A 21662-nucleotide genomic window follows, 5' to 3' on the forward strand; every position below is an offset into this window, starting at 1 on the left:
ACGCTGTCATCAAGGCAAAGGGTGGCTACTTTGAAGAATCTAAAGTCTCAAATCTATTTTGATTTGTTTAACACTTTTTTCATTACTACATGATTTCATATGTGTCATTTCATAGTGTTGATGTCTTGACTATTATTCTACCATGTAGGAAATAGTCCAAATAAAGAAATAGGTGTTTCCAAACTTTTGACTGGTGCTCTATGTATAATGAGAAAAGAGAAGCTACATGTATCTAATTAACAGGGGTGCAACTTTGGTTTTAGAAGTGGGGGGTCAGAGGGTCCTCCCTTTTTTGGGGGCATCTAAAGCTATTTTCCCGAATGTCTACACAATGGCCCTTTTAGCCGTCTCTATTCAGAACAACAAAAAGTGAGCAAAAATTCCCTCGGTCATCAAGCTAGGAAAGAGACCATTATTAAATATATTTAAATGATTGATAAGACTTAACTATATTAATGATAATTCAATAGGGTCGTACTCTGCGGATGTTGTAGAGCATGAACCTACAGTAACGGGCCACCGCCTTGATGTTAGTTGAGAACGACAGGGTGTTGTCCAGGATCACGCCAAGGTTCTTAGCGCTCTGGGAGGAGGACACAATGGAGTTGTCAACCGTGATGGCGAGATCATGGAACGGGCAGTCCTTCCCCGGGAGGAAGAGCAGCTCCGTCTTGCCGAGGTTCAGCTTGAGGTGGTGATCCTTCATCCACACTGATATGTCTGCCAGACATGCAGAGATGCGATTCGCCACCTGGTCATCAGAAGGGGGAAAGGAGAAGATTAATTGTGTGTCGTCTGCATAGCAATGATAGGAGAGACCATGTGAGGTTATGACAGAGCCAAGTGACTTGGTGTATAGCGAGAATAGGAGAGGGCCTAGAACAGAGCCCTGGGGGACACCAGTGGTGAGAGCGCGTGGTGAGGAGACAGATTCTCGCCACGCCACCTGGTAGGAGCGACCTGTCAGGTAGGACGCAATCCAAGCGTGGGCCGCGCCGGAGATGCCCAACTCGGAGAGGGTGGAGAGGAGGATCTGATGGTTCACAGTATCGAAGGCAGCCGATAGGTCTAGAAGGATGAGAGCAGAGGAGAGAGAGTTAGCTTTAGCAGTGCGGAGCGCCTCCGTGATACAGAGAAGAGCAGTCTCAGTTGAATGACTAGTCTTGAAACCTGACTGATTTGGATCAAGAAGGTCATTCTGAGAGAGATAGCGGGAGAGCTGGCCAAGGACGGCACGTTCAAGAGTTTTGGAGAGAAAAGAAAGAAGGGATACTGGTCTGTAGTTGTTGACATCGGAGGGATCGAGTGTAGGTTTTTTCAGAAGGGGTGCAACTCTCGCTCTCTTGAAGACGGAAGGGACGTAGCCAGCGGTCAGGGATGAGTTGATGAGCGAGGTGAGGTAAGGGAGAAGGTCTCCGGAAATGGTCTGGAGAAGAGAGGAGGGGATAGGGTCGAGCGGGCAGGTTGTTGGGCGGCCGGCCGTCACAAGACGCGAGATTTCATCTGGAGAGAGAGGGGAGAAAGAGGTCAGAGCACAGGGTAGGGCAGTGTGAGCAGAACCAGCGGTGTCGTTTGACTTAGCAAACGAGGATCGGATGTCGTCGACCTTCTTTTCAAAATGGTTGACGAAGTCATCTGCAGAGAGGGAGGAGGGGGAGGAGGATTCAGGAGGGAGGAGAAGGTGGCAAAGAGCTTCCTAGGGTTAGAGGCAGATGCTTGGAATTTAGAGTGGTAGAAAGTGGCTTTAGCAGCAGAGACAGAGGAGGAAAATGTAGAGAGGAGGGAGTGAAAGGATGCCAGGTCCGCAGGGAGGCAAGTTTTCCTCCATTTCCGCTCGGCTGCCCGGAGCCCTGTTCTGTGAGCTCGCAATGAGTCGTCGAGCCACGGAGCGGGAGGGGAGGACCGAGCCGGCCTGGAGGATAGGGGACATAGAGAGTCAAAGGATGCAGAAAGGGAGGAGAGGAGGGTTGGGGAGGCAGAATCAGGAGATAGGTTTGAGCAGAGGGAAGAGATGATAGGATGGAAGAGGAGAGAGTAGCGGGGGAGAGATAGCGAAGGTTGGGACGGCGCGATACCATCCGAGTAGGGGCAGTGTGGGAAGTGTTGGATGAGAGCGAGAGGGAAAAGGATACAAGGTAGTGGTCGGAGACTTGGAGGAAATCAACTTTAGAGGTTTGGCACACTGACTTAAAAGCTTCTTGCTTGTCCAGTGGGGGTTTTATGACACCTTACGCCCATCGTAAATTGTAAGGCAGCAGACGATTTCTGCTCTAGCATGGGTGACTGGAATGACTTTGTGCTCTATGAAAAGCTAACAGCCCAAAACTAGAACATCAAACAATGGACACGGGGACACTATATTTCATCCTCCGAATGCTGGTAATGACAAGAGATGGAATGTGGAAGATGAATGTCTATTTTGTGATGTCATGAAAAGTTAAATGAAGACGTTATGATGAAAACATTGTAACTTGAAGAGTTCTCATAATGTGTATATGATGTTTACATACTTTACGTTGTTTCGAAAACATCCAGATTAAAGAGAATGTTTTTGTGACGATGTCCAACAAGATCATAGTAAATTGTGATACCTTGCTTCGTAACTAGCTACGCCCCAGGGACCCCAGAGAGCACGCCAGCAAGACGGAAACGCCCCTTTCTACCCGAAGGTATAAAGCATTTGAGTTAAGAATTAACATACCAGACTAGGATGACCACGCGCTGCAGCCGAGGTCTACAATTAGTCACGACCCCAAAACACAACACGAAGTAGTATCCAAGGGCATTTAAGCTGTTCTGGTGGCTCAAAACCCTATTAACTCAAGCACCTGCTTTCAATATACTTTGTATCCCTCATTTACTCAAGCATTTCCTTTATTTTGGCAGTTCCTGTATGTCCCTGCTAATATGGCTACAAATACATTCAATCAACTTGTCTGTGTAATACACTGCGTAATATGCAATTAAATAATTTGCTTATTAACAGGGGTGAACGAACCACACAGTCCTATTTTATCATGCACATAACACGATGGAGATTGTAAAGGCATGGAATACATATTTTAAAGGCTGAAGTGGCCACATCTTGACATGCAGACCTGGCATGTAATAAAAAGAGATGGGTTATGTGCTTTGGTGAGACGTCGCATATTTGAAGAGTGGTTGAGGGATCTGGGTAATGTCTTGAATACATGTTTCGACAGCTGCCGGACTCAAATGCTCAGTAAATTATAGAAGCCATAGCTAAAATACCTGCAGGAGGTGAGGGAAGCAGAAGAGGCACAAGATTATAGTAGCTTTTTTTCTACTATAGGATGGCACATATTTTTGTGGGATTTGAGCAATTCTAAAGTATGTTGATTGCTGTCACTGTGTATAATACAGGTAACGAGTGGAGGACAGAGAAGCCTCTTAAAGAAGAAGTTACAGGTCTGTGAGAGCCAGAAATCTTGCTTGTTTGTAGGTGACCAAATACTTATTTTCCACCATAATTTGCAAATAAATTCATAAAAAATCCTATAATGTGATTTTCTGGGAAAAAAATCTCATTTCGTCTGTCATAGTTGAAGTGTACCTATGATGAACATTATAGGCCTCTCTCATCTTTTTAAGTGGGAGAACTTGCACAATTGGTGGCTGACTAAATACTTTTTTGCCCCACTGTATATGGGGGGTAGAGCATGGCACTTGCAAAACCAAGATCTTGTTTTGATTGGTGGTCATGTAGGCATGTAGGCACAGCATGACTAAGTAGCTTTAGAAAAAAAAACTTCTGCTAAATGCCATTCATTATTATTATTATTATTATTATGTAAGGCTCCATAGACCATGTGAAATTCAAGGTCAGAGGGTGATGGACTGTCTTGATTCCCACACCGATATGTCTTATAGCCACTTGTAAAGTTCGTTATCGATTTAAACTGGCCAAATATGTACTCTATGTCCTTATCACTGTTCCCTGTAAGTGATAATGTTACATGATATAATAGCAATTGAGAGAGTAGATGATATTCAGCTGTCACTGTGTGAACACTGTCAAAGACCAAGTTGGCTTAATTTCCAAACATTACTTTATTACGTGTGTGTGTGAGAGAGAGAGAGAGAGAGAGAGAGAGAGAGAGAGAGAGAGAGAGAGAGAGAGAGAGAGAGGGGGCTGGTAGATCGCATTATCTTGAATCTCAAAGTCCGCCTCTCTGATGTGCGGTCTTTTTCTTCATACCTGCAATGGATGTTACGCCTGGATTTGCATTCTTTATTATTTTACTGCATTTAATTCACGCGAATGGACTTTATATCTCCAATGGCATAGGTATGTGTGACTGATTGTTTTATACGTTTTATACAATTGTGCAAAGCTTAGGCTATAACCTAGGTAGGCTACCACCCTTGCGAAAATGATCTGATCACGATTCGATATTGGAGCATGTCAAATTCACACAGGTTATGTCGTAACCTATACAAGTTCAATAACCTTTTACATAAACAGAAATATCGTTGAGTACCTATGGTAGTTTTTTTTGCAGTGTCTCAGTACGTTTCCCATTCTTTTGCATAAGACCAACTTTTTCCACATTTCTTTTTCATTCAAACACAGTTTACGTGCGCTCAATTTCAGAATCTGAAGAAAATTCCAATGGTACATAGATCATGCACTATTGATTCAAATTCGTTATATATATAGTCGTATGAATTAGCAAATGTATTGTTGAAGCTTTTATAGCAGTTATAGCTTTAGTTAACCGAACAACGACCGTCTACAAATAAGCCATTGCATTTGACTAGTAAAATAAATGGTTGGAATGAAATTCAACTTTACGCTTCAATTTGATTTGATATTTGTAATTACCTGATTTCATGAATATCGACCTCAGTTATTCTTCCTAATTGACAGCTTTAATCATCACCCGGTCTTGACATGTGCTTGTATGAGTGCTGGGTCACAGCTTCCAACCAAAACTGTCGCAACTCGCAAGTAGACTATAGATGCAGTCATGCATATAAATTGATGTGTTTGCTCTGAACTTGGACGAGTCGAGCGTGCTCATCTGCGCGCGAACGGGCGTGAACACAGGGGCACACCGACGTTTTTGTTGTTGTTGCTGATAGGCCTGTTAGTCAATGCTCATTATTGACTGTGGTGTATTGATAAGGTAGGAAATATACCAAAGTCAGTTGTGGTTGTAAAATGTGTCAGCGATAGATTCACATTTTATGATATAATGTGTTTATAAAGTTAGACCCAGCTGAAGTTTTGACCTATGCTATAGCAGTGGATGCTGTTGGGAGGAGCTATAGGAGGATAGGCTCATTGTAATGGCTGGAATGGAACTTATGGAACGGTATCAAACACATCAAACATATTGAAACCACATGTTTGACACCATTCCACTTCAGCCATTACAACGAGCCTGTCCTCCTATAGCTTCTCTCACCAGCCTCCACTGTTGATACATGTGCCTGTGCATGTGTGTGTATGGGGGGGGACTCTGTTTGTGTGCATCTGTGCTCCTGTGCATGATTCTGTGTGTATTGATCAATGTGTGATTCTGTCTCTCCCTGTGTATACAGAGTCTCTGCAGCATGTCCTGAGGGAGTATGGAGTTGTTAAGCCTGTGAACACTGATTCAGTGGGCCGGTTCCTCTCAGGCGCTGTCTCTGCACCTCAACTGGACAGCCAGCACCAGCAGGCTCACAGACGCTGGAAAAGAGAGGCTGTAGCCGCCTCAGACCCCAGCCATGGAGACCTGGAGGAGGGAGAGGGTACAGCCAGGCACAGGGAGACACTCTTCTACAATGTCACTGTGTTCGGCCAGGAGCTCCACCTGCGCCTGCACCTCAACTCCAGGCTGGTGGTCCCCGGAGCTAAGGTGGAGTGGCACGAGGAGGGCAGCGAGCCCACCTATGAGCCTCTACGGGACAGCGACTGCTTTTATGTAGGAGAGGTCACCAACGTCAGGGACACATCCGTCGCTATCAGCAACTGTGATGGCCTGGTAAGTGCTGCACTGTTGATAAATGTATCCCTCATGTATATTTGTTCCACTGATATTGCACCTATAGAACTTTATTGGGTACAGGTGATAGACAAAGGGGCAATCCCATAGTATTAAAGGTGGCTAGACTTATGTCATCCAAAAAGACAGGAGAGGTTGGAGAGTTGAACCTCTGGCACATTGTTGTGGTTGTGTATCTCTGCACAGAAGGACTGAATTTTTTTTTTTTTATGTAGGCAGATGTTATTCATAATTGTCTGCATGAAATATAGGACTGTAAAAAACAAAAGCAGCACACGTAATCTCATTTTAAACTTCTCTTTCCCTGCTTGGCATTGCTGGTTGGCCTCCAGCAGGCAGGGTGGCAGTATTCAGTATGCAGGTCTCTGTGCTGAGGGAGGGAGCGAGGCCCGGTGGAGCTGTAAGTCCCTGGAGGCTTGCGCTTCATATCCCAGACTGCTACTTTATCCACTCCTCTTCCCCCCCACCCAGCTGGAATAAAACCACATCTCTTAATGATGACATGAAATAGCTTAGCCAATTCCCCCACCCCATTTTAAAGATACACAGAGCACTCGTTGCAGAATATTACTCTCTCAAGGTGGGTTTCAGACAAGTCTGAATTTAGAATTAGAAATAAAGTAAACCATTTGTTAAAAACACACCACTGTGTTTCTCTCTCTTTTTACCCCCCATGTCATCTGGACAAATCACACTTGCAGTGTTATGATCAGAACTGTCCAATAAACAAGTCCAGATTATAGACATTTAGTGTCAGAAAACAACTGTCAAGAGAAAGACCAGTATTCCAACATGGACAGTCTCATTGGTGAATTTCTGTCTGTGACTGTGAGTGACTTGCATTACTCTTTCCTCGCTTGTGAGGAGTGTTACATTTCTCTGCTTGGAGCACATAGCACCAGAGCATGTCCATACAGAGTACTGTCTGTGTTGTGACAGACTAGTGTAGGTTCTCTATTTAATCCCTCGGTCCACATACAGTCTCTCGAAAAGTATTCAGACCCCTTGACTTTTACGTTATCTGCGTTTTTTCATTATCTGCTTGATCTCTTGCAGTGCAAACACTTGCCTGGAAAAGTTGATCCTCAGCAACTATAGGGTTGAATAAATTTGCCATCAAAAAGATGGAATAGTAAACTCCACGTCCTAAATGAAAACACTCAGCCAGCTAGCAACTCCAGCAAAGTTTGCAAGTGCATGAAGGTTTGTTTGGCTATAGGTTAATCATCCACTGGTAGGCTATGCAGATTTGCAAGCAATGCGTGTGTGGATCTATCTGTTTGTGAGCCAGCTAAATTAGCTTACCAGTAGACCGAGCGGGCTTTCTTGATTATTATCCATAGTGCCCAGCATGCAGCTGGCACTGGTCATGCTGAGAAGTCTGAAATATGGTCCAACTAGCAAGTGTTGCACTAGGAAAATATTCTCAATCCCTTGCTGAATGAAAATCGCCCACAATTCCAGTTTTCATTCAGAAGCTCAAGCTAGCAACATCAAAGCAATTTTGTAACGACAAACCCACCAGTGTTTTCAAATCTGTGCCCCGGCCTATCGCCAGCTGTCGCACAGTCAGGCAGACTTACAGACGGACTGACAGCCAGGAGCCAATATTATTAACTGTTACCACATTTATTTGTCAGCTAAATTACATGTTTATTTCTGTATCACTCAACTCTCATTTATGTGTCTCGTTTGTATTGAGAGGATAGAGCTAGGGTATATATTGTTGATGTGTTGCTGTTTTATTTATGTTTTGATTGATTGATTTTTTGATTGATTGATTTTTTATTTCACCTTGATTTAACCAGGTAGGCCAGTTGAGAACAAGTTCTCATTTATAACTGCGACCTGGCCAAGATGAAGCAAAGCAGTGCGACAAAAACAACAACACAGAGTTACACATAAACAAAAGTACAGTCAGTAACACAATAGAAAAATCTATGTACAGTGTGTGCAAATGTAGAAGAGTAGGGAGGTAAAGGCAATAAATAGGCCCATACAGGCGAAATAATTACACTTTTGCATTAACACTGGAGTGACAGATGTGCAGATGATGATGTACAAGTAGAGATACTGGGGTGCAATAGAGCAAGAGGATAAATAACAATATGGGAATGAGATATTTGGGTGTGCTATTTACAGATTGGCTGTGTACATGTACAGCTGCTCTCACAGCTGAAGTTAGAGAGGGAGATAAAGGACTCCAACTTCAGTGATTTTTGCAATTCGTTCCAGTCATTGGCAGCAGAGAACTGGAAGAAAAGGCGGCCAAAGTAAGTGTTGGCGTTGGGAATGACCAGTGAAATTTACCTGCTGAAGCGCGTGCTACGGGTGAGAGTTGCTATGGTGACCAGTGAGCTGAGATAAGGTGGGGCTTTACCTAGCCAAGACTTATAGATGACCTGGAGCCGGTGGGTTTGGCGACAAATATGTAGTGAGGGCCAGCCAACGAGAGTATACAGGTCGCAGTGGTGGGTAGTATATGGGGCTTTGGTGACAAAACGCATGGCACTGTGATAGACTGCATCCAATTTGTTGAGTAGAGTGTTGGAGGCTATTTTGTAAATGACATCGCCAAAGTCAAGGATCGGTAGGATAGTCAGTTTTACAAGGGTATGTTTGGCAGCATGACTGAAGGATGCTTTGTTGCGAAATAGGAAGCCAATTCTAGATTTAACTTTGGATTGGAGATGCTTAATGTGAGTCTGGAAGGAGAGTATACAGTCTAACCAGACCCCTAGGTATTTGTAGTTGTCCACATATTCTAAATCAAAACCGTCCAGAGTATTGATGCTAGTCAGGCGGGCGATTGCAGGCAGCAATCGATTGAAGAGCATGCATTTGGTTTTACTAGCATTTAAAAGCAGTCGGAGGCCAAGGAAGGAGTGTTGTATGGCATTGAAGCTCATCTGGAGGTTTGTTAACACAGTGTCCAAAGAAGGGCCAGATGTATACAGAATGGTGTCATCTGCATAGAGGTGGATCAGAGAATCACCAGCAACAAGAGCGACATCATTGATATATACAGAGAAAAGAGTAGGCCCGAGAATTGAACCCTGTGGCACCCCCATAGAGACTGCCAGAGGTCTGGACAACAGGCCGTCCGATTTGACACACTTCTTCCAAGAAGAAGTTGGTGAACCAGGCGAGGCAGTCATTTGAGAAACCAAGGCTGTTGAGTCTGCCGATAAGAATGCGGTGATTGACAGAGTCGATAGCCTTGGCCAGGTCAATGAAGACGGCTGCACAATACTGTCTTTTAACGATAGCGGTTATGATATCGTTTAGGACCTTCAGTGTTGTTGAGGTGAACCCATGACCAGCTCGGAAGTCAGATTGCATAGTGGTGAAGGTACAGTAGGATTCAAAATGGTTGGTGATCTGTTTGTTAACTTGGCTTTCGAAGATTTTAGAAAGGCGGGGCAGGATGGATATAGGTCTATAACAGTTTGGGTCAAGAGTGTCTTCCCCATTGAAGCGGCAGCTTTCCAATATTTGGGGATCTCAGATTATACAAAAGAGAGATTTAACAGGCTAGTAATAGAGGTTGCAACAATTTTGGCAGATAATTTTAGAAAGAGAGGGTCCAGATTGTCTAGCTCAGCTGATTTGCAGGGATCCAGATTTTCCAGCTCTTTCAGAACATCGGCTATCTGGATTTAGGTGAAGGATAAATGGGGAGGCTTGGGCAAGTTGCTGTGAGGGGCGCTGAGCTGTTGGCCAGGGTAGGGGTAGCCAGGTGGAAAGCATGGCCAGCCATAGAAAAATGCTTATTGAAATGATTGATTATCGTAGATGTATCGGTGGTGACAGTGTTTCCTAGCCTCAGTGCAGTGGGAAGCTGGGAGGATGTGCTCTTATTTTCCATGGACTTTACAGTGTCCCAAAACATTTTGGAATTAGTGCTGCAGGATGCAAATTTATGTTTGAGAAAGCTAGCCTTAGCTTTCCTGACTGACTGAGTATATTGGTTCCTGACTTCCCTGAAAAGTTGCATATCGCGGGGACTATTCGATGCTATTGCAGAACGCCACAGGATGTTTTTGTGCTGGTCAAGGGCAGGCAAGTATGGGGTGAACCAAGGGCTATATCTGTTCTTAGTTCTACATTTTTTTGAATGGGGCATGCTTATTTAAGATGGTGAGGAAAGCACTTTTAAAGAGCAACCAGGCATCCTCTATTGACGGGATGAGGCCAATATCCTTCCAGGATACCCGGGCCAGGTCGATAAGAAAGGCCTGCTCGCTGAAGTGTTTTAGGGAGCGTTTGACAGTGATGAGGGGTGGCCGTTTGACCACGGACCCATTATGCACGCAGCCAATGAGGCAGTGATCGCTGAGATCCTGGTTGAAGACAGCAAAGGTGTATTTAGAGGGCAAGATGATATCTAAGAGGGTCGCCATGGTTACGGATTTAGGGTTGTACCTGGTAGGTTCCTTGATAATTTGTGTCAGATTGAGGGCATCTAGCTTAGATTGTAGGACGGCCCGGGGTGTTAGGCATGTTCCAGTTTAGGTTACCTAACAATACGAACTCTGATGATAGATGGGGGAGCAATCACGGATGGGGGGCAATCCTGGATGGGGGGCAATCCTGGATGGATCAGTAGTCCTGGATGGATCAGAGGGACAGATAGAAGGTGCATAAGAGAAATGATCAATAGGCCTATGCGTCATATTTTCCTGGAGAAATCTTACCTGCATCTATACACTTCAAGATATAATAACCCAGAAAAAAAGTGACATTTAATTTGGGACTTACTGAGTCGGGTTTTAAGGCCCCAGGTCTTCTTATCATCAGCTCTATGGTCTCCACACATCACTGTGCATGGCATGGTATTGCAGGCCAGGCATGAGTATCATCATTAGCAGACTGCACCATGCCAGAGCAGAGCAGGCCGCTACCCCTGCTAAGTGAGAACTGAGTAGGAGGTGCACTACAAGTGTCCGCTTCAGACATCCAGCAGAGGCACAAGCTGTTGCCATTGCCGCAGTATCTATAGGAAACTGAAATTGGAGAAAGTGACATCCACCAAATGATTATTGGGGGGGGGCCTGAGAAAATCTGTTGTGGCCTATGCTACAGACAGTTGTCATGGAAACCGTCCTCTTATGCAATTTGTCCCAAGGGGTCAGTGTAGTGTGTGTGTGTGTGTGTGTGTGTGTGTGTGCGTGTGTGCGTGCGTGCGTGCGTGCGTGCGTGCGTGCGTGCGTGCGCGCGTGCGTGCGTATGTGATATCTTATCTCTGTTTTGCAATTTTGCGTGTTGATGGTTTCTTGGTTGAAAATCCTCCATCATTTGCATTATATAAACTGAGTATACAAAACATTTAGAACACCTGCTCCATTACATAGACTGACCAGATAAGTACATGTGAAACTATGATCTCTTAATGATGTCACTTGTTCAATCCACTTCAATCTGTGTAGATGAAGGGGAGGAGACAGGTTAAAGAATCATTTTTAATACTTGAGACACGGATTGTGTATGTGTGCCATTCAATGGGTGAATGGGTAAGGAATCATCCTTATCATCCTTACCCAAAGGCATTTAAGTGCCTTTGAACGGGGTATGGTAGTAGGTGCCAGATGCACCGGTTTGTGTCAAGAACGGCAACGCTGCTGGGTTTTTCATGGGTGTATCAAGAATGGTCCACCACCCAAAGGACATCCAGCCAACTTGACACAACTGTGGGAAGCATTGGAGTCAACATGGACCAGCAACCATGTGGAACACTTTCGAATTGAGGCTGTTCTGAGGACAAAAGTAGGGGTGCAACTCAAGGTGTTCATAATCTTTAGTATACTCAGCGTATGCCAGTTGTGTATAACCTCCAACATCCAGTTGTTGGGGACTTGGCAGAGGATGCAGCCATCTGTTGCCCCCCTCTCTGGGTTGGGCCAATAGGAGACACTCTCTTTTGTGGAGCTGAGTGGGCAGTGGAGAGGGGTTAAGGACGAATCCCCTGGATCTGGTCTCTATGGAGTATCTGTGGCCTTTGTTGATTCCATTAACATTCCACAAGCCACACTTACCATTGCTACAAGCTGGAGGAAGCAGCATTGAATGATAGAAGCGAGGAGCCCACTGCACAGGCACATTTCCTTTCCTCTCACCAGAGTTTAGATCTCGTTCTATATAAGTGTGGATGAAAACCTCAGTCTTAATTGTAGGATGAAAGAAAGCATTCTTCTTCCTCCACCACTAAGCCCTCATGTGGCCTGCCTGTCTGTCTACCACACTGTCTGTCTATCACGTTGTCTCGCACTGTCTGTCTGTCTAGTGTCCGCCTTCCCTCTCTCCATCTCTCATCCGTCTGGCTGAGTGCCCAGTCCAGCAGGCTGTGTGCTACATTACCGCTTTAAAGTGACATATTGGTGCTCTTGTCAGGATTTACAGTTGAGATAACAAGCCCAGCTTGAGCGTGAAGAGGATCTTTGAACCGGAAGGCACAATGCCTCTGCTGTGGAGAACAGGTCTATACACGGGAATACAGCTGACCTCCGTAGAGATGTCTTGCCATGTTTTGTTTTTGTTTGATTCTGTGTCAGCTTTCTTTCAGGGCCATGATACTTGGTCCAATTATGCAGATGAAAAACATGGAACGTCTTGAAGAAATCCATGACTGACACCTTAGCATTTAGAGTTGTCTATGTATGTCATGGTGTAAAGGAACATGACCTGGATACGTACAGTATATGTTTCTGAGGGAAAACATTTCCAAGGGAAAGCGTGTCAGGGCACACACAGACAAAGTGTTGAGTGTGACTCTATCTAAATGCATCTTCACAAGGTCCTTTGCCGTTGTTCTGGGATTGATTTACACTTTTCACACCCAAGTGCATTCATCTGGGGCGGCAGGGTAGCCTAGTGGTTAGAGCATTGGACTAGTAACTGAAAGGTTGCAAGTTCAAATCCCTGAGCTGACAAGGTACAAAATCTGTCATTCTGCCCTTGAACAGGCAGTTAACCCACTGTTCCTATGCTGTCATTGAAAATAAGAATTTGTTCTTAACTGACTTGCCTAGTAAAATTTAAAAAAAATAAAAAATCTCTAGGAGACAGAACGCATCTCCTGGCATACTATTGTTTGTGCAGATGAATGTGGTACCTTCAGGCATTTGGAAATTGCTCCCAAGGATGAACCAGACTTGTGGAGGTCTACAATTAGTTTAGTTTTGAGGTCTTGGCTGATTTATAATAATATAATATATAATATAATATATAATAATATAATATAATATATAATATAATATAATAATATATGCCATTTAGCAGACGCTTTTATCCAAAGCGACTTACAGTCATGTGTGCATACATTCTACGTATGGGTGGTCCCGGGAATCGAACCCACTACCCTGGCGTTACAAGCGCCATGCTCTACCAACTGAGCTACAGAAGGACCACTGAATTAACCATGATGTCAAGCAAAGAGGCACTGAGTTTGAAGGTAGGCCTTGAAATACATCCACAGCTACACCTCCAATTGACTCAAATGATGTCAATTAGCCTATCAGAAATTTCTAAAGCCATGGCATCATTTTCTGGAGTTTTCCAAGCTGTTTAAAGGCACAGTCAACTTAATGTAAGTAAACTTCTGACCCACTGGAATTGTGATACAGTGAATTCTAAATGAAATAATCTGTCTGTAAACAATTGTTGGAAAAATGACTTGTGTCATGCACAAAGTAGATGTCCTAACCGACTTGCCAAAACTATAATTTGTTAACAAAACATTTGTGGAGTGGTTGAAAAACGAGTTTTAATGACTCCAACCTAAGTGTATGTAAACTTCCGACTTCAACTGTATATCACAGGAGGTTGGTGGCACCTCAAATACACCACAGACATGGTGTCCATGTGTTTGACGCTGTTCTCCACTGTTATATATGATGGGATGTATAGACATTATGGATACACATTATGGACAGTATATGGATAGAATATGTAGTATATCTGAAGAATACGTAGGAGAGAATAGTATATGTATAGCAGTAGTTGAATGGGCTATGACTTGACTAGAATACAGTATATGCATATGAAGTGGGTAAAACAGTATGTAAACGTTATTAAAATGACCAGTGTTCCAGTGACCAGTGTTCCATGTCTATGTACATAGGCAGCAGCATCTAAGGTGCAGGGTTGAGTAACCAGGTGGTAGCCGGCTAGTGACAGTTCAGGGCAGGGTACTTGGCGGAGGCCAGCTAGTGATGACTATTTAACAGTCTGATGGCCTTGAGAATGAAGCTGTTTTTCTGTCTCTGATACTTCATCCAAAGTGTAATTAATAACTTTACCATGATCTAAGGGATATTCAGTGTTAGCTTCTTTTTTTTACCCATCTTCCATTAGGTGCCCTTCTTTGCGAGGCAATGGAAAACCTCCCAGGTCTTTGTGGTTGAATCTGTGTTTGAAATTCACTTCTCGACTGAGGGACCTTATAGATAATTGTATGTGTGGGGTACAGAGATGAGGCAGTCGTTCAAAAATGGTGTACTTTTTCCATATTTTGTTATGTTGTTATGTTATGTTATGTTATTCTAAAATGTATAAAATAAAATAAAATCCCCCCTATCAATCTACACACAATACCCCATAATGACAAAGTGAAAACAGGTGTTTTATTATTTTTGCAAATAGCTTATTTACATACATATTCAGACCCTTTGCTATGAGACTCAAAATTGAGCTCAGGTGCATCCTGTTTCCATTGGTCATCCTTGAGATGTTTCTACAACGTGATTGGAGTCCAGCTGTGGTAAATTCAATTGATTGGACATGATTTGGAAAGGCACACACACCTGTCTATATAAGATCCCACAGTTGACAGTGCATGTCAGAGCAAAAACCAAGCCATGAGGTCGAAGGAATTGACCGCAGAGCTCTGAGACGGGATTGTGTCGATGCACAGATCTGGGGACGTGTACCAAAACATTACTGCAGCATTTAAGGTCCCCAAGAACGCAGAGGCGTCCACCATTTTTAAATGGCAGATGTTTTGAACCACCAAGACTTTTCCATGAGCTGGCCGCATGGCCAAAGTGAGCAATTGTGTAGGAGAGGGGCCTTGGTCAGGGAGGTGACCAAAAACCTAATGGTCACTCTGACAGAGCTCCAGAGTTCCTCTGTGAAGATGGCAGAACCTCCCAGAAGGACAACCATCTCTGCAGCATTCCACCAATCAGGCTGATGGAAGCCACTCCTCAGTAAAAGGCACATGACAGCCCGCTTGGAGTTTGCCTAAAGCCACCTAAAGGACTCTCAGACAATGAGAAACAAGATTATTTGGTCCGATGAAACCAAGATTGAATTCTTTAGCCTGAATGCCATGCGTCACGTCTTGAGGAAACCAGGCACCATTCCAACGGTGAAGAGTGGTGGTGGCAGAATGCTGTGGGGCTGTTTTTCAGTGGCAGAGACTGGGAGACTAGTCAGGTTCAAGGGAAATATGAACGGAGCAAAGTACAGAGAGATCCTTAATGAAAACCTGCTCCGGAGCGCTCAGGACCTCAGACTGTGGTGAAGGTTTACCTTCCAACAGGACAACGACCATAAGCACTCAGCCAACACATTCTCTCAATGTCCTTGAGTGGCCCAGCCAGAGCCCGACTCTCCCCTTTAACCCGACACAGCTTTAATGGATCTGCAGAAAAGAATGGGAGAAACTCCCTGAATATAGGTGTGCCAAGCTTGTAGCATCATACCTAAGAAGACTTGAGGCTGTAATCGCTGCCAACGGTGCTTCAACAATGTACTGAGTAAAACTACTGAATACTTTTTTAAATGTAATATTTCCGTTTTTAATTTGTTTTATAAATTTGCAAACATTTCTAAAAAACTGTTTTTGGTTTGTCATTATAGGGTATTGTATGTAGATTGATGAGGAAAAAATAACAATTTAATACATTTTGGAATAAGGCTGTAACGGAACAAAATGTGTAAAAAGTCAAGGGGTTTGAATACTTTTCGAAAGCACTTTATATGACCTCTGGAGTCATATACAGTATGTTACTATACAGCCGCTGCATTCCAATTGAGGCACTTATCAGTGACCAAATATGCCATATTAAAGACATATATGGGATGACAGGGATGTGAGTGCAAAGGGCTATAGGGCTGAAGATATCACAATGGCTCGTCCATTCATATCAACTGGATAATAGTACTATTGTCAACCCTATAAAACCTTCCATTACCTCTTAGAGATGTGCTTAGCTGCAGTATACAGTATCTGTAATTGCACACAAAGCTGTCCATTTTGAGAGCTAAGGTAGTGCTCAGGTGCTTCCACCCCTGTTCAGACTGACAGACAGACAGCTGTCTGGTTCTTAATGGCAAGGCAGCACGGCAAAGTCAGCCTGAGTGAGAGCTCTGCTCTGCCTGCCTCTTATTTGGAACATGTCAGGCAGGCTATGTTCTCCTCTCCCTTCTCCCTACAGACATGACTACCTTAGTATTAATTCATTTTCCTGCCCCCTCTCTCCCTACCTCTTCTCCCCTGACTTATCAGCTTTTGTCTCTGGTTTGAAAATAGTTCAAACCTGCCCTTCTCAGTTAAATGGAATTAGCTCTCATCTTTACTTGGAATTGTTTATTTATTTTTGACTGAATCAAAAAGTGAAGTCCCCTGTACCCAAGATAAGTTTGTTGTCTTATTGGAAATGTTTTGTTGTTTTAGGCCTGTTCTATGGCCTGGTATATTGCCGTCCCTGAAAATACGCATGCAGGCACTCAGAGTCAAACACACACACATACACACTGAACAGTGATCCGTGAACACTGCAGTTATGGTATGCGCAGAAGGACTGCCTCAGAGACAGGAGTTAACCTCTGACTGCTGCTGTTGCCGTGGCTTCCTTATTAGAGCCTTTTGAACAACGGGTCTCCCGGGCGACCAATCTCGATTCGATATAGGCCGATAGTTTTTATATTTTCTGGGTCAAGGTTTGGCTTTCTCAAGAGAGGCTTTATTACTGCCTCTTTTAGTGAGTTTGGTACACATCCGGTGCATAGAGAGCCATTTATTATGTTCAACATAGGAGGGCCAAGCACAGGAAGCAGCTCTTTCAGTAGTTTAGTTGGAATAGGGTCCAGTATGCAGCTTGAAGGTTTAGAGGCCATTACTCTTTTCATGAATGTGCCAAGAGATATAGGATTAAAATACTTGAATGTCTCCCTTGATACTAGGTCCTGGCAGTGTTGTGCAGACTCAGGACAGCTGAGCTTCGGAAAAATATGCAGATTTAAAAGAGGAGTCTGTAATTTGCTTTCTAATGATCATGATCTTTTCGTCAAAGAAGTTCATGAATTTATCACTGCTGAAGTGAAAGTCATCCTCTCTTGGGGAATGCTTTTTAGTTAGCTTTGCGACAGTATCAAAAATACATTTTAGATTGTTCTGGAAGAATAGGATGATTGAGCAGCAGTGAGGGCTCATCGATGTTGTACGGTACTGTCTTTGCAAGCTAGTTGGAAGACTTATAGTTTGGTGGAGCGCCATTTCCGTTCCAATGTTCGGTAAGCTTGCTTCAGGGCTCAGGTATTTTCTGTATACCAGGAAGCTAATTTTTATGACAAATGTTTTTTTTGTTTTTAGGGGTCAGACTGCATCTAGGGTATTACGCAAGGTTAAATCTAGTTCCTCGGTTAGGTGGTGAACCAATTTTTGTACTCCGACGTCCTTGGGTAGGTGGAGGGAGTCTGGAAGGGCATCTAGGAATCTTTGGGTTGTCTGGGGAATTTATAGCACGGATTTTTACGATCCTTGGTTGGGGTCTAAGCAGATTATTTGTTGTGATTGCAAACGTAATAAATTGGTGGTCCGATAGTCCAGGATTATGTGAAAAAACATTAAGATCCATAATATTTATTCCACAGGACAAAACTAGGTCCAGAGTATGACTGTGGCAGTCAGTAGGTCCGGAGACATGTTGGACAAATCCCACTGAGTCGATGGCAAATCCCACTGATGGCTCCGAAAGCCTTTTGGAGTGGGTCTGTGGACCCTTCCATGTGAATATTAAAGTCACCAAAAATGTGAATATTATCTGCCACGACTACAAGGTCCGATAGGAATTCAGGGAATTCAGTGAGGAACGCTGTATATAGCCCAGGAGGCCTGTAAACAGTAGCTATAAAAAGTGATTGAGTAGGCTGCAGAAATTTCATTACTATCGAAGCTCAAAAGATGAAAACGCAGTCATCTTTTGGGGGGAAATTGAAATTTGATATCGTAAATGTTTGCAACACTTCCGCAGGATGCGTGGGGGATATGGTCACTAGTGTAACCAGGAGGAGAGGCCTCATTTAACACAGTAAATTCATTAGGCTTAAGCCATGTTTCAGTCAGGCCAATCACATCAAGATTATGATCAGTGATTAGTTCATTGACTGTAACTGCCTTGGAAGTGAGGGATCTAACATTAAGTAGCCCTATTTTGAGATGTGAGATATCACAATCTCTTTCAATAATGACAGGAATGGAGGAGGTCTTTATTCCAGTGAGATTGCTAAGGTGAACACCGCCATGTTTAGTTTTGCCCAACCTAGATCGATGCACAGACATGGTCTCAATGGGGACAGCTGAGCTGACTACACTGACTGCGCTAGTGGCAGACCACTAAGCTGGATGGCTAACAGCATGCTGCCTGGCCTGCACCCTATCTCATTGTGGAGCTAGGGGAGTTAGAGCCCTGTCTATGTTTGTAGATAAGATGAAAGCAACCCTCCAGCGAGGATGGAGTCCGTCACTCCACAGCAGGCCAGGCTTGATCCTGTTTGTGGGTGAGTCCCAGAAAGAGGGCCAATTATCGACTAATTCTATCTTTTGGGAGGGGCAGAAAACCGTTTTCAACCAGCGATTGAGTTGTGAGACTCTGCTGTAGAGCTCATCCCTCCCCCTAACTGGGAGGGGGCCAGGGACAATTACTCGATGCTGACACATCTTTCTAGCTGATTTACACACTGAAGCTATGTTGCTCTTGGTGACCTCTGACTGTTTCATCCTGAAATGTGTAATTTAGCAAAGGGTCCACCAAATTTCTCCTATTTGTCTGCGTCTTCAGTCCAGAGTGCATTGTATGGTGCTGTTGCATGGCCGTTGCGAATGTCAGACTCCACTCTGCGAGGCACATCGATCTACAGGTTCAACATGGTGAGATTGTAGACTTCTTAAATTGATAGTGTAGTTTGTTTAGTCGATTTTACAGCTAACTAGCTACTTCACATGCTGATATTGACTTTGGTATTAATATTTCCAGATTGCAAAAATTCTGATGGGTCGTCTCATTTCAGTTTATGTGACAAAACAAGCAAGTATAGTGTAGAGAATCATTGTACCATCTAAACCTCTGTGAAATATATTTTCCATAACCAAAAATATTGTATTTTCAGTTGTTTTTGAAGCTGGTGTACAAAACCAAAAGTAAAAGATGCTTTAAAATGGGATGCATTGAAATAGTGCACACAGAACAAATCTACCACTTCTTAGACTTGATTTCAATGAGAATGACAGATTTATAACTCATATTTCTTTGTGAATTTAATCAGGTCGCCCAAAATGTTATAATGTATATTGCAGCTATAACACGGTAAATTATAGGAATTTGTGGTTTTGGGTGGATTTTTACTTTAACGAGGCAGCAGGCCTGACTCTGAGCAGGAAACCCAGACGTGACAGGGCTTCTCAGGCAGGCTCTCTCAGGCTCTGCTCTCCCATTTCAGTCTTGGCAGGCCAGGCATGCTCTGGAGTCTCTCAGGCTCAGAAAAGCCAGAGTCTCACAATTACATTGGAGCTGGATCCCATCACATCGTCAATAAGCTGCTGCACTTCAGCAGAGTTTATGCTGACTTATCAATCATTGCTCCTGTCGAGGTTTACAATTTGTATGCCAATTTACAGCTACATGTCTATTGTGCCCTGGACTCAGGTGGTGAAAATACCAGAGTTGTGGACCACTGATCCAAATGTCTTGACACTGTATACTTTTTTTCAGACTGTAAAGCTGGTGACAGAGTGATATCATTGTGATTGTTAGGTGAAGTTGATCCTTCAAATGTTAGTTTGAGATCTTCTAGCCCAAATGGCCATGTGCTTTGTTGTTGAAGACAGAGTTTGATTTCAGATTTGAGAGTTTGGATGTCTTTCACAAACCCCAGTCATTGTTTAATAAAAAAATAACTAGACTTAGTTTATTCGTTTTACAAGTGGCTGCAATAACAGATAGCCATCCCTGAGATACGTGGAAGAATCGGAATTATTGTTTTTAAGACTTCTGAACATTGAGGTGTGTGCTTCTTTCCTCCGGCCCAGGGTAGAATCTTTGCTGTTAGCTCCTTTAATCCCTAGCATGACTTTAATTAGCTGTTAGAGTTCTAGATTTCCTGAGATGAGGTGAGCAACTGCCTTTCTGAGGTGAGGAAGTTGTGTGTTTAGCCCTGCAGCATCCTAAAGCAGATTACGTTTGACTTCACAGTGGCTCAGAGAGTTGGCAATCGAGGTGTATCCGCTGGTGTCGATTTATGCTGCGTCCAGACCTTTCTTTGGTAATTAAACCTCGGGAGGATGTGACAGCTCCTTATGTAAAATTTCCCAGGAGGCTGTGGCTAAACGGCCGCATCAGCGGCCACGCTCTAACTCTGCGGTCAGAGGGGAGAGAGAGGAGCAGTTCACGTTCACCGCCCCTTGACTTCACATTCACGAAGACTTGGCTTGGGTGGGGGCACTTGGCTTGGGTTGTCACGCCACATTTAGGCTGTCTGCATTTATGGAAACATTAGTACTTTTTTTGTGTTTTTTTTGCTGTTTATGCCCCCATATTGATCAACTAATTTCCCTTTCAGTCTCATGTCAGTTCTACTTGTCAATTCTGTCCTCTCTTCTGGCTGATCTTCAAAGTGGTTGAGATATTGATTATTGTGTATTTCCCATTCTCAAAGTTATTCTCAAAGTGTTATATAAAGCTGCAATAGGTAACTTTTTGGGCGACCCAACAAAATTCACATGGAAATGTGAGTTATAGATCTGTCATTCTCATTGAAAGCAAGTCTATAAAGTGGTAGATATATTCTATGTGTGCTATTTCTATGCTTCCCATTCTTAAGCTTAGTTTTTTTTGCGTATTTTACTTTTGGATTGGTACACCAGCTTCAAACAGCTGATAATACAATATATTAGATTATGGAAAATATATTCCACAGCGGTTTAGATGATACAATGATTCTCTTCACTATGTTTGCTTGTTTTATCACATCAACTGAAATTAAGCGAACTATTAGAATTTTTGCAACCAGGAAATGGTGATTTTTCTCCATAGGTCACCTTTAAAAGTTAGTTTTTCATGTTAGAAGATTGTGATTGTAGAATTCAAACCGCCCCCCTTCTCATCTCTCTCTCCCTCAGGCAGGAATGATCCGTACGGGGAAGGAGGAGTTCTTCATCGAGCCCCTGGTGCGTGGAGGGGGCCTGATGGTAGAGGAGGAAGAGAGAGGAGACGGACGACATCACATTGTTTATCGCTCCTCTGCCATTAAGAGGCCCCCTGTCAATCAAACAGCAGACTCTCACCCCCGAGGTAAAAGGAACTTCAGATACACCTTTACAGACTCCATATGATTTTCCTGACTGTCAGGAGACATGATAAAATTCCT

At 43.6% G+C, this 21662-nt stretch overlaps 1 protein-coding gene across 5 annotated transcripts in view; it reads left to right on the forward strand.

Annotated features, from left to right (window-relative positions):
- The first annotated feature begins 4156 nt into the window (after positions 1 to 4156).
- LOC118390561 (A disintegrin and metalloproteinase with thrombospondin motifs 2) overlaps positions 4157 to 21662 on the forward strand; it is a 59602-nt gene continuing 42096 nt past the window's right edge. For 2 of the 5 annotated variants that reach the window (XR_004826963.2, XM_035781241.2), the window contains exons 1-3: positions 4157 to 4309; positions 5569 to 5993; positions 21415 to 21586. Coding sequence is in view for 4 of the 5 variants with exons in the window: in XM_035781241.2 (XP_035637134.2) it covers positions 4225 to 4309; positions 5569 to 5993; positions 21415 to 21586 (682 nt within the window). In the remaining variant the exon portion in view is untranslated. Of the gene's footprint in view, positions 4310 to 5568; positions 5994 to 19028; positions 19168 to 21414; positions 21587 to 21662 lie in introns of those variants that run through there. The other 3 variants (XM_035781239.2, XM_035781238.2, XM_035781240.2) reach the window with 3 other exon arrangements.

Source organism: Oncorhynchus keta, chromosome 11 (assembly GCF_023373465.1).
Source record: "Oncorhynchus keta strain PuntledgeMale-10-30-2019 chromosome 11, Oket_V2, whole genome shotgun sequence".
Taxonomy (NCBI): Eukaryota; Metazoa; Chordata; class Actinopteri; order Salmoniformes; family Salmonidae; genus Oncorhynchus; species Oncorhynchus keta.